The sequence below is a fragment of the Pristiophorus japonicus genome, chromosome 2, assembly GCF_044704955.1.
Source record: "Pristiophorus japonicus isolate sPriJap1 chromosome 2, sPriJap1.hap1, whole genome shotgun sequence".
In the NCBI taxonomy this organism is placed as follows: Eukaryota; Metazoa; Chordata; class Chondrichthyes; family Pristiophoridae; genus Pristiophorus; species Pristiophorus japonicus.
Window position 1 is genome coordinate 155,987,466 of NC_091978.1, and position 13,033 is coordinate 156,000,498.

A 13,033-nucleotide genomic window follows, 5' to 3' on the forward strand; every position below is an offset into this window, starting at 1 on the left:
GAGACTGAGTACGGAAAAAGAAGGTACGCGACACTTGCATGCACAGGGCATGGCTGATGAATTGAACCTCCACTTTTCAGGTGGCTTGACCAACCAACATAAAACATAGAGAAGGGGCAGGTACTGCAAAGACTGTACATTGTGTGAGACAGTGATTTTGAAATCGTGGCATTGGTGCACTAATATAAATGGTACTCATTCTGACGACCCTCGTGAGGTCGTTAAACTTCTTGCAACATTGTGTCGCAGTTCGCGACACTGTGTTTCTAACAGAGATGTCCTGTGCCACCTCCCTCCAAAGCCTTCGATAAAATCGTGGCACGGGACTCCTTCCTCAAGGAAGCTGCAGCACATGCCACCTCCTTTCAACCGCCTCTATCAATGCCTCAGCGGCTTTGGCTGAGAAGTGGCGTGCACGATGGCGACCTTCCTGCTCCCCCATTTTCCCACTTTGCTCAAAGTGCACAGTTGGAACTGCATACTTACAGTGCCGCGCCTTCAAGCTTCTGCTGAACACGGGATCGATCGGGGTCTTCGGAACATGTGCATTTTGCTTCGCATTTTACCGCTGCAGTTTTCGGTTGCAGCGCCCGAGCACAGGTGTAGAATGCCTGATTTAGCGCCCCCTTTCGATCTTGCTGAGTTTCAAATAAATTTCCCTGTTGGAGGCGCAAACTTTTAGAGGGTGCTACACTTACCGCCCCGCCAGGAATAAGGTCGCTAAATAATCGAAACCGAATTTCCAGCCCCTTAATGTATTCTGATTTGTCTAATTTTTTCTTTAGGAAGTGGGAAAGCAGAGACAAAAGCAAAGTGGGAAAGAGAAAATTGCAGCTTCATCTGATCATCTGATAACTATGCTATTGGAACAACAAAAAGATCGAGAACTACATAGGTAAATAGACTTCAGTTCTTGTGATTATGGTTCACTTTCCACTTTGTTATTGGCCTGTCTATCACCTTTTAGGACTTATTAATGAACCAGATGCTCCAGAAGAATGATTCATTCATTATAATTGGAGGTACTGCTGCAATAGTGTTAATTCATATGTATGCAAATCCTTTGTAGTTGATATTCAATACAATGCAATATTGATGTATATTATACTTTATTTCCAAGGTTCAAAACTCCACCTTTTGAATCTGTTTATAATTATAGAAAATAATCCAACAAACAACTGTGTAGAATTGAATTAATGTTATTGTTTGAATAGGCGAATCTCAGTGCAAAACATAATGGTCTGGAATTTCCTTGTAACTGCTTCTGCTCCACCGCCATAACTTTGGGATTTCTGCCACACTTCTGGCAAAGTTGTGATGACAGAATGGGAGCAGTTCTGAGGAAATTCCCCACCAATGTTGTGTAAAGATCTTATTAACAGAAAATTGTTACTGCTCTAACTACTCGTGCAACAATTAATAATCTGTCGTACGTTAAAGACAGTGAGCATTCTCAAAATTCAAAAGGTGAACATAATAGTATGTCATTAATGGATTACCGTCAGGCAGTCTAATGTTACGTGGCAACCCAAGACGCAACCCCAAGAAATCCCCAGCTGTTCCCTTAAGAAGAAAAGTCACGTTCCCATTCATCAAAGATATGCACAAGTGAGAAGAATAATGTTTTAAAAGTTCAAAGTAATCAGAAAGCATTTGGCATTGAATGGATTACTTAGATTTACATTGAATGCACAGCACAGAAACAGGCCATTCAGCCCAACTGGCCCATGTGGGTGCTAATGCTCCACAGGAGCTTCCTCCCACCCTACTTCATCTATCTCTATCATCATAACCTTCTATTCCCTTATCCCTCATCTGTTTATCTAGCTTGCCCTTAAATTCATCTATGCTAATAATCTCAACTACACTATGTGGTAACCAGTTCCATATTCTCATCATCATAGGCAGTCCCTCGAAGTGAGGATGACTTGCTTGCATGCCAAAAAGGGATGAATTCACAGGTGTTTCAATGAAGGACCTAATATTGCAAATCCCGAACTACATCCCGAAGGGTGGAAGATGCCTCTGCGTGGATTTTTTTTAACGTGTGGTGGCTGTTACACACATGGGCTTGACAGAGCTAGGTCTTGGTCCAGTGGCAAGGGTTATCCAAGACGACTGGAGACCTGCTCTGCTGCACGGAGTGAGCGCGCACACATATCACAGTGTGGGCTGGCCCGTGCTGCCCCTGGGCCCTCACCTCTTCTGAGCCCCAAACTCACGCCTCTCCTGGCCCCGGTCACATTCTAACCACTCTCTGGGTACATAAGTTTCTTATTGGATTTATTAGTGACTATTTTATATTTATGACCCATAGTTTTGGATTCCCCCACTAGTGGAAATATCTATGTCTACCCTATAGTAATAGAATGTTCTTCAGGAAAGACAAAGTTAGCCGTTTAATGTTCATCATTCAGCCAAGGCAAAAATGTACATGCAGAAAAACAGCCATGCATAGCGAGGCTAAATGATAGCTGGACAGCCCAAAAGAAATGCTTTGCCGTACCATCCAAACAGACCCACAAAATCAATGGGAGAATTGCTCCACCGACTACATGAAAAAGTTCCCACCCCCACAAATGCAGGATCATTGCCACCCGCAACTCCACCCCATCAGTAAAGATCGTGGACATTCTCAAGCTCTCCCTGCACCACTGACCAAACAAAGTAAACCCCCTCCCCTATAAGCATAAATGTGGACAACCCAACCCCACCCCACGCCACTTGCAAAGTTCCATTGTATCCAGGAGACCAGTATCTCGAGGTGAAAAATGTGGTGGTCGATGAGGAGGCTACCATTTCATCCCAACTCCAAAACACTGAGAAGAGATTATAGCAGTCTCCACCTCCTCCCCCACCACCCGGCTTACTGAGAAGAGAAATGGCAATAGATTTTGGTACACTCACCCAACCAGTAACCACAGATAGAAAATTGTGATTGCCAAGGGCAAACTGAAGTGACAACGAAGGATTGGTAGCTCGAAAACCAGAGCAGTAACTGTTTGCCCTGCTAAACAACTGAAAGTTAAGAAACTGAAAAACCTTGGGCAATTGACCACCCCAATGAACAAAAAGCATGGTACAGACCCCCACAACTGAGCAGAAATCTTAGGAAATACACCGACACGTGCTCTGACTGGAAATCAGGACACCTCCCTTCCACTGCCCACCATACAGAAATCAACCCCACACCAGCGCCCCCACCCCCCTCCCCCCATACCATCCCTTTAACTGTGCAGAAATACAGCCATCAATCTCCACGCAGTGGGCAGAAACAAGCACAGCAACTCACACTCAGCAGCAATTAGAGCACAGTCCTCTCCCCATTGTGCTGAAATAAGGGCACCACGTCACTGAGCAGAAATCAGTATGCAAGGCTCTCTCTCCAAGAAGTCCGACAACACCCTTCCATTGCACAGAAACATCCCAACCCCTCCTCCACTGAACAGAAACCTAGCTACTAGCCTCCGACCCCCATTCCCCACATAGCAAAAATTCGTCCAAATCTTCCACCTCCTCCCTCCCCAACTTAAAGCAAACTTAGGCTTCTGCCACCCAATATGAATGATAAAGAGGCCCTGCTGCTCCCACCCGCAGTGAGGACAAACCTAGCCTTCTCCTCTGTCCCAACTGAGGACAAAGCTGACCTTACTTTCCCCTCCCAGGCCTAGTGGGCACAAACTGAGCCTTCCACCCACCACAGAGCACAAACTTGGAATTCCCCTTCCCTAAGTACAAATTCCCACTGCTTGCTAAACTGAATCTTGCCTCTCCACCCGTATATCCTGCCCTTTGTGAGTATTAACGCACTTCACCGTATGACAAGCAAAATTGTCCTCTCCCAACCACTGAGAAATGATTTGGGGTACAACTTGACTTTGTGCAATAATGTAGAACAGTTGGCAGCCCGTTTTACATCTCTCCTGATTTTAATTTCCATTCACTTTATGATCTACCCTGTGTCTTCCAGCCCCTCACCCAGAGCTGATTTCCCCCTGTGAGAAGGAAAATGATCTTTTCCACCCCACGGAGATGGAATTGCAAGCTGGCCCAGTACAACTTCCCACTTCCAGTGAAAGGACAATTTACCCCGGCCCATTGCCATCTAACCCTTTGTCATCCACCACTGCCTCTGCTTCTCCACCCCATCCCACTCTACTTTCTCTCCTCTCCATTCCATGTCTATTGCCCCTCCGTGTCTCTCCCTCTCCCCTCTGCAATGAAAACATCTACCTGAAGTACATACTACACCAGTAGTTGCTACTATGATAGGGCTGCGCAAAGTTAAACGATCAAGTCCCCTGGATCTGATGGCTTGCATCCTAGGGTCTTAAAAGAAGTGGCTGCAGAGAAAGTGGATGCATTGGTTGTAATCTACCAAAATATTCTGGATTCTGGGGCGGTCCCAGCAGATTGGAAAACCCAAATGTAACACCCCTATTTAAAAAAGGAGGCAGACAGAAAGCAGGAAATTATACACCGGTTAGCCTGACATCTGTCATTGGGAAAATGCTGCAGTCCATTATTAATGAAACAGTAGCAGGACATTTGGAAAAGCATGATTCAATCAAGCAGAGTCAACATGGTTTTATGAAAGGGAAATCATGTTTGACAAATTTGCTGGAGTTCTTTGAGGATGTAATGAGCAGGGTGAAAAGGGGGGAACCAGTGGATGTGGTGTATTTGGATTTCCAGAAGGTATTCAAGAAGGTGCCACATAAAAGGTTACTGCACAAGATAAAAGTTCACAGGGTTGGGGGTAATATATTAGCATAGATAGAGGATTGGCTAACTAACAGAAAACAGAGAGTCAGGATAAATGGGTCATTTTCTGGTTGGCAAACAGTGACTAGTGGGGTGCCGCAGGGATCGGTGCTGGGTCCTCAACTAATTACAATCTATATTAATGACTTGGATGAAGGGACTGAGTGTAATGTAGCCAAGTTTGCTGATGATACAAAGATGAGTTGGAGAGAAAATTGTGAGGAGGTCATAAGAAATCTGCAAAGGGATATAGACAGGCTAATTAAATGGGCAAAAATTTGGCAAATGGAGTATAATGTAGGAAAATGTGAGGTTATCCACTTTGGCAGAAAAAATAGAAAAGCAAATGATAATTTAAATGGAGAAAAATTGCAAAGTGCAGCAGTATAGAGGGACCTGGGGGTCCTTGTGCATGAAATGCAAAAAGTTAGTATGCAGGTACAGCAAGTAATCAGGAAGGCAAATGGAATATTAGGCCTTTATTGCAAGGGGGGTGGAATATAAAAGCAGATAAGCCCTGTTACAACTGAACAGGGTATTGGTGAGGCCACTGCTAGAGTGCTGCATACAGTTTTAGTCTCCGTATTTAAAGAAGGATATACTTGCATTGGAGACAGTTCAGAAAAGGTTCACTAGGTTGATTCCGGAGATGAGGGGGTTGACTTATAAAGATAGGTTGAGTAGGTTGGCGTATACTCATTGGAGTTCAGAAGAATGAGAGATGATCTTATCGAAATATATAAGATAATGAGGGGGCTCAACAAGGTGGATGCAGAGAGGATATTTCCACTCATAAGGGAAACTAAAACCAGGGGACATAGTCTCCGAATAAGGGGCTGCCCATTTAAAACTGAGATGAGGAAGAATTTCTTCTCTCAGAGGATTGTAAATCTGTCGAATTCTCTGCCCCAGAGAGCTGTGGAGGCTGGGTTATTGAATATATTTAAGGCAGAGGTAAACAGATTTTTGAGTGATAAGGGAATAAATCGTTAAGGGGAGCGGGCAGGGGAGTGGAGCTGAGTCCATGATCAGATCAGCCATGATCTTATTAAATGGCTGAGCAGGCTCGAGGGGCCAAATGGCCTACTCCTGCTCCTATTTCTTATGTTATTATGTTATGTTCCTAAGTAACATTAGTCCAAAAGTATTTGTTGCAGTTGTATTCTGCCAGTTTGGTGTCTTCCAAGCCCTCCACATCTTAGACTCGCACTCCCAGTGCAGGAATTTGCCTTGCCTCTTCCCCCTATTCCCAACTCCACTGATTGAGTGGGGACTTGCTTTACACTCTGGCCCCGTTAAATGAGTTTCTAGGGCCAGCAGCTGTCCCTCCCCACTGAGTGAGTTTTATGGCCTGCCCTCTCCCACTTCCCAGTGAGTGAGTTGACAGGCCATTCACTCCCCCGCTCAGTGCCCCCATTAAGGTCGATTCCCTGTTGTTGCTCCACCTGTTCCTATCCCCCTCCTTTGTCACCTCCCACTCATTCATTCACCTCCACCCTTACCCCTGCTTCTCACTCTCTCCTCCACCATATCCCTCCCAAGTTGCATATCTCTCTTTAGCTATGCTCCTCCTCTCCCCCTTTCCTCTCATCCATCCTCACCCAGTCCCCTCTTTCTTCCCCTCCCCTCCTCTCCTCCTCCCACGCTCGTTCAATATCCCCTTTCCCTCTTGCCATTCCCCTTCCCCACCCCACCCACCCATCCCTTCCTCTTCCTTCCCCTTCTGCCTCTTCCTCTCCCCCTGCCCCCTCTCCCCTATGACCCTTTCCCCATCCCTCTTCGCCGAGACTCCTCCTCTCTCTTCCAGTCCTCCTTCTCACCATGACCTCCCTCTTCTCCTATTCTCCTCTCTCTCTTTCCTTCTCCCATTTCTCTCATCTAGCTCCCCCCCTTCTCCCATTCCCATCTTGCTCCTCCCCCTTCACCTCCATGGTCCATATATTCCCCTACTCTCTAACCCAGCTTAACCTGAATACTGTACTGGGTCTTGACTCCCTGTGTTCAATGCCACAGGAGACAGACTAGTAAAAAAAAAACAATGTGAAAAATATGAGTGGCTTGAAAACGCACAGACTACTGTTGCTAATATTTCAGCAGCACCTGGCGAATTAGCCAGAAATTCTGGTTGCCACACATCTGTTGTGCTTTCTACAGGGAAGTGGAACTGAGTCCATGATCAGATCAGCCATGATCTTACTAAATGGTGGAGCAGGCTCGAGGGGTCAAATGATCTACTCCTGCTCCTATTTCTTATGTTCTTATGTTCTTATGTACAGTAGTTCTCAGGAAGGATAGGATAGTGCCTCTGGCTCTATCTGTTACTATGTCACCTGATATCCAAAGAAAGGATTGATTGTCTCAGATCAATTACACAGTTTGTTCTTGTTCTAATTGAGTTACTGAAAAGGCCTATTGAATCCCAAATAACAAAGGTTGTCAGTTCAAGACTTCCAAAGGTGCAGTGACTTTCTCATGTCATTTTTTGTGTCAATTCCGAGTTAGCTTGATATTATTACAATGTCAATCATTCCTCCTAAACTATTAGATTTGGTCAATAATGTCCCCTTGTCCTGCTTGAAAGCTTTAACAACAACAACAACCTGCACTTTTGTAGTGCTTTTAACAATGAAAAATGTCCCAAGTCATTTAGCAGGTGTAATCAGACAAAGAAGGAGATATTAGGAGGAATCTCAAACGCTTGGTCAAAGACCTGAGTTTTAAGGAGAATCTTAAAGGAGGAGAGAGAGATGGAAAAGCAGTGATGTTAAGGGAGGGAATTCCAGAGTTTAGGGCCAAGATGGCTGAATGCATGGCCACCAATGGTGAGGTGAAAAGATTTTGGATGCAAAAGAGGTCAGAGTTGGAGGAAAGCAGAATTTCCAAAGGGTTATAGAGCTGGCAACTGTTACAGAGATAGGACGGGCGAGGCCATGTAAGGATTTGAACGCAAAGATGAGAATTTTAAATGTGAGACATTGGGGGCCTGGGAGCCAATGTATGTCAACAAGCACAAAGGTAAGCGGAACTTGTTGTGGGTTAAGGTATGAGCAGCAGAGATTTTGATGGGCTCAAGTTTACAGAGGGTGAAGCATGGGAGACCAGCCAGGAGAGCTTTGGAATAGTCTGGAGGTGAAAAAAACATGGATTAGGGTTTCGGCAGCAGTGGGCTGAGGCAGGGGCAGAGACAGGCAATGTTACAGAGATGAACGTAGATGGTCTTTGTGATGGAGAAGACATGTGATTGGAAACTCAGCTCAAGGACAGGTAAAATGTCGAGGTTGCAAACAGTTGCTTCAACCTGAGACAGTGGCCGGGAGGAGGATGAAATCAGTGGCAACGGTTGTGGAGTTTGTGGCGGGAGTCGAAGACGATAATTTTGGTCAACTGTTTCAAAGGCTGTACAAAGGTCGAGAAGGTCAAAGAGGGATAGTGCATCATGGTCAAAGTCACAGAAGATGCCATTTGTGACTTTGATTACTACTGTTTCAGGTCGGTGGCTGGGGTAAAATCTGATAGAGAGACTCAAAACATGGAGTTGCTGGAAAGGTGAACATGGATATGTGAAGTGACGACATGTTCAGGGCCTTTGGAGAGGTAATTTGGGGGGAATATCCTATAAGGAGAGATTGAGGAGAATTTAGATGAATGAGAGATGATTTCATTGAAACATAAAATTCTTGCAGGGCTTGATAGGATAGATGCTGGGAGAATGTTTCCCCTGGCTGGGGAGTCGAGAACTAGGGATCACAGTCTCAGAGTAAGGGGTCGGCCATTTAAGACTGTATTTGTTGGAGGTGAGGGTGGAAGGGGGAAAACAAAGAAATGTTCTGCCTTTTGTGCTTTATTTTCTACAATGGGTATCTGGAATTCTTGGGATCACATGCAGTACCCCACACTTTCAAAAGGACCACTCAAAAGTGGGAGGGAAATCACATTTTCCTGACTCTTCCTTGTATTTCATGCCATATTGCCAGAAGTGCTGTTAATATACTATATTCTCTTAGATTGGCAGAATCTATCCATCTCACTATCAAATAAAAACAGAAAATGCTGGAAATACTCAGCAGGCAGCATCTGTGGAGAGAGAAACAGAGTTAACCTTTCAGTTCGATGGCCTTTCGTCAGAACAGACCTTCGTTGACTTCTGACAAAAGGTCATCGACCTGAAAGGTTAACTCTGTCTCTCTCTCCACAGATTCTGTCTGACCTGCTGAGTATTTCCAGCATTTTCTGTTTTTATTTCAGATTTCCAGCATTCGCAGGATTTTACTTCTGCATCTCACTCTCAAACTGAGTCCAATTTGAGAATGAAATAACTGGATTCTGCCAGAGAAAGAGACTGAGGGGAAGGGGGTGGGGTGTGTGGTGGAGGAGAATAACCATGCTCTTTTTTAATGATCTATTGGTTGGTATTGTCACAGATTTTCTGAAAATAATTTTGTTGATGGTTTCCTTCTCTTTTCCCCCATACCAACATATTTTGTGTTGCAAAATGCTGCCATAATAATATAAGAAACCTGTCTACTTGAAGATGACAAAGAGAATGTACTTTAAGTGATTGTGGTAAATCTTCAAAGACTCCTTCTTCCAGCACTAAACATTGAGCAAGATTCTGCTTCAGGAGCGGAGTATTCGAAATTTGTCCCCATTTATGTACCGTATGAGATCAATTAGTTAAAACAACTCCCGTGCTGCTATTCTGGCCCTATGGGTATGCAGGCATTTTCTAACTCATTGGGCCCAAGTTTCCACATGATTCGCGCCTGATTTTTAGGAGCAACTGGTGGAGAACGGACTATTTTAGAAATCACAATTCTCCACATTTTTTTTTCTGCAGTTCTAGTCAGGTAGAACAGTTCTAGTTTAGAACAGAATTTTTTCTTCAAAAGGGACGCCTGATTTGAAAGTTTCCACAGTGAAAATGTACTCCAAACTAAAGTAGAATGGAGCCAGTGAAGATTTTTGTAGAACTGAAAAAACCTGTTCTACACATTAAAAAATCAGACGCAGCTTACAAATTAGGCATCCAGAACGAGGTGGGGGGGGGGGGGGGGAAGGGAAGGGAACTCATTAAATTCGACAATAAATCCTTATTTATACTTCTACAAATATTATACAAATAAATCCAACCTGAATAAACATTTATAAGCCACGAAAAGATTAAATAAACCATCTTCCTACCTGTGTGAAAGTGCTTCAGCCAGGGAGAATTCTGCAGCCGTTCGTGCCGCTGAGCGGGAGGGGGAGAGAGAGAGAGAGAGAGAGGGGGGGAGAGAGAGAGAGAGGGGGGGGAGGGAGGGAGAGAGAGAGGGGGGGGAGAGAGAGAGGGGGGGAGGAGAGAGAGGGGGGGGAGGGAGCGAGAGAGAGGGGAGAGAGGGAGAGGGGAGAGAGAGAGAGGGGAGAGAGGGAGAGAGAGAGAGGGGAGAGAGGGGGAGAGAGAGAGGGGAGAGAGGGGGGAGGGAGAGGGAGAGAGGGGAGGGAGGGAGAGAGAGAGAGGGGAGGGAGAGAGAGAGAGAGAGAGAGAGAGGGGGAGAGAGAGGGAGGGAGAGAGGGAGGGAGGGAGGGAGGGAGAGAGGGAGGGAGGGAGGGAGAGAGAGAGGGGGGGGGCGTCGGGTCGGGGAACAGGAGCGCGGGTCGGGTCAGTCGGGGGGGGGAGCGGGTGTCGGGTCTTGGGTCGGTGCGGGGGGGGAGGGAGAGTGGGTGTCGGGTCGGGGGGGAATGGGTGTCGGATCTTGGGTCGGGGCGGGAGGGGGGCGGGGAGCGGATGTCGGGTCTGGTCGGCGGGCGGGGGTGGCGGGGGGAGCGAGTGTCGGGTCTTGGGTCGGTGCGGGGGGGGGGGTAGAGCGGGTGTCGGGTCGGGGGGGGAGCGGGTGTCGGGTCTTGGGTCGGGGCGGGAGGGGGGCGGGGAGCGGATGTCGGGTCTGGTCGGCGGGCGGGGGTGGCGGGGGGAGCGAGTGTCGGGTCTGGTCAGGCGGGGAGCAGGAGCTGGCCGTGGGAGGAGCCCCAGTGAGGCCATTCAGCCAGGGCTAGGGGCTGCGTGCTTCGGGCCCCTCCCACACAGTTTGGCGCCTGGAGCTACTGCACTTGCGTGCCGACTGTAGCGCACATGTGCAGAGGTCCCGGCACTGTTTTCAGCGCAGGGACCTGGCTCCGCCCCCCCACAGCTCATGCTGACTGCACCAAGGGCCAGAGGACCTGTAAGTAGGTGCAGACTACCGAGGATTTATTTAGGCGCCGTTTTAGGCGCGAAAAACGGATGCCCAGCTCGGAGGGGCGCCCGTTTTTTTTCTTGTGGAAACTTGGGCCCATAGACTTGACATTTACACTATTGCATCTCCTAAAATAAAAAGCTAGCTTAAATTTGTTCACTAATGACTATGATTTTCTCTTTAACTTGTTTATTCATTATTTCAATTCTACAGAAAAGGATTATGGGGTCACACTCTAGACATGCAACACTAAGACAAGGAAACATGAAGGAAAGAACTCGTAGTTGATGACTGCAAGTAACCCTGCACATTGTGGTGTTGTGGTGATTGACTTGATGTACAGTGAAATAGTCAACTGCATGGAATGATGTGGCAAATTCAAAACTACATATAACAAGAACACTATTAGGAAATAAAGCTTTTGGTTATTCAGATGTGGAATTGCAGAAAAAGTCCACCCCCCCCCTCCCCCCATCGCCAAGACACATATACACAGGTAGGGGTTGATTTTCCTGGGGTCAATGCCTGGGAACACCTAGCCCCCAAAGGTCAAGAAAAAGGAAGTGGAGACCTATTATGCCAGGGCCTGCCCCTTTTATATTGCCCTGAAATTGATGGAGTGATCCTTGAGGAGTGGAGCAAAAGACACAGGCCAGCTGCTGTCTTGATAATGAGACAACGGCTCCCCCAAGGAAGCCTCAACCCCCTCCAGAGTGGAAGATCTGAAAGGGTTCAAGTATCAGAGCAGAGAAACCCAAAAAGTAATTTTTAAGAAGAGACCCAATTTGCTGTTTAAGTTTGGAGGTCTTCAGGCTGTTCTCCATGATTGGAGTGAAAGTTTGTATAATTGAGTGGCTTGCTAGGTAGACCATCTCAGAGGATATTATCCCTTTGGATTTCTGTGGGGCTTCTCCCAATTTCCTGCAGTAATTTGAGTGAAAGATTGCCAGAAACCCTAGATAAAAGACACAAACATTTCATACTAAAGCAAAATACTGTGGATGCTGGAATCTGGAATAAAAACAGAAAATGCTGGAAATCTCAGCAGGTCAGGCAGCATCTGTGGAGAGCAAGCAGAGTTAACGTTTCGGGTTGATGAACTTTCATCAGAACTGGAGAGTGTTCGAAAAGAATAGATTCTTAACAAGCACTGAAAGGGGGAGGGGAAGAAAGAACAAAAGGGAAGGTCTGTAATAGGATGGAAGACAGGAGAGATTAGAGAAACAAAAGCGATGATGGCCCAAATTCAAATGGTAATGCCAGGAGTTAGAAAAACATTAGTCAAGATAGGGTGTGAATGGTGAGATAATGTCCAACAGCCATTAGAGACAAGGAGAAAAAAAAGAAGGAAAGAAACAGGCTCTGAGGGGGGGTGGGGGGGCGCGGGGGGGGGGGGAAGGGAGCCAAAGATTGGCAGCGGTTACGCTCTGAAATTTTTGAATTCGATGTTGAGTCCAGAAAGCTGTAAAGTGCCTAAACAAAAGATGAGATGCTGTTCCTTGAGCTTGAGTTGAGCTTTGTTGGAACAGTGTAGGAGACCGAGGACAGAGAGGTCAAAGTGGGAATGCAGTGGAGAATTAAAGTGACAGGCGACTGGAAGCTCAGGGTCACACTTGCGGACTGAACGGAGGTGCTCCGCAAAGTGGTCACCCAGTTAGAATCAGTTCATGCCGTTTCATAAGAACATAAGAAATAGGAGCAGGAGTAGGCCATTAGGCCCCTCGAACCTGCTCCACCATTTAATAAGATCATGGCTGATCTGATCTTGGGTTTAGCTCCACTTCCCTGACCGTTCCCCATAACCCTTCACTCCCTTATCGCTCAGAAATCTGTCTATCTTCACCTTAAATATGTTCGATGATCACGCCGCCACCGCTCTCTGGGGCAGAGAATTCCACAGATTTACGACTCTCTGAGAAAATAAATTTGTCCTCATCAGTTCTAAATGGACGACCCCTTATTCTTAAACTATGCCTCCTAGTTCTAGATTCCCCCACGAGTGGAAACATCCTCTCTGCATCTACCTTGTCAAGCCCCCTCATTATCTTATATCTTTCAAT

At 46.4% G+C, this 13,033-nt stretch overlaps 1 protein-coding gene across 2 annotated transcripts in view; it reads left to right on the forward strand.

Annotated features, from left to right (window-relative positions):
- The window catches only part of LOC139232587 (uncharacterized), a 169,981-nt gene that overhangs the window by 120,556 nt on the left and 36,392 nt on the right, over window positions 1–13,033 (forward strand). Inside the window, exons 7-8 of one of the 2 annotated variants that reach the window (XM_070863015.1) lie at window positions 786–895; window positions 11,187–11,269. In XM_070863015.1, the coding sequence (XP_070719116.1) occupies window positions 786–895; window positions 11,187–11,226 (150 nt within the window). In that variant the 3' untranslated portion in view covers window positions 11,227–11,269. Of the gene's footprint in view, window positions 1–785; window positions 896–11,186; window positions 11,270–13,033 lie in introns of those variants that run through there. The other variant, XM_070863019.1, reaches the window with a different exon arrangement.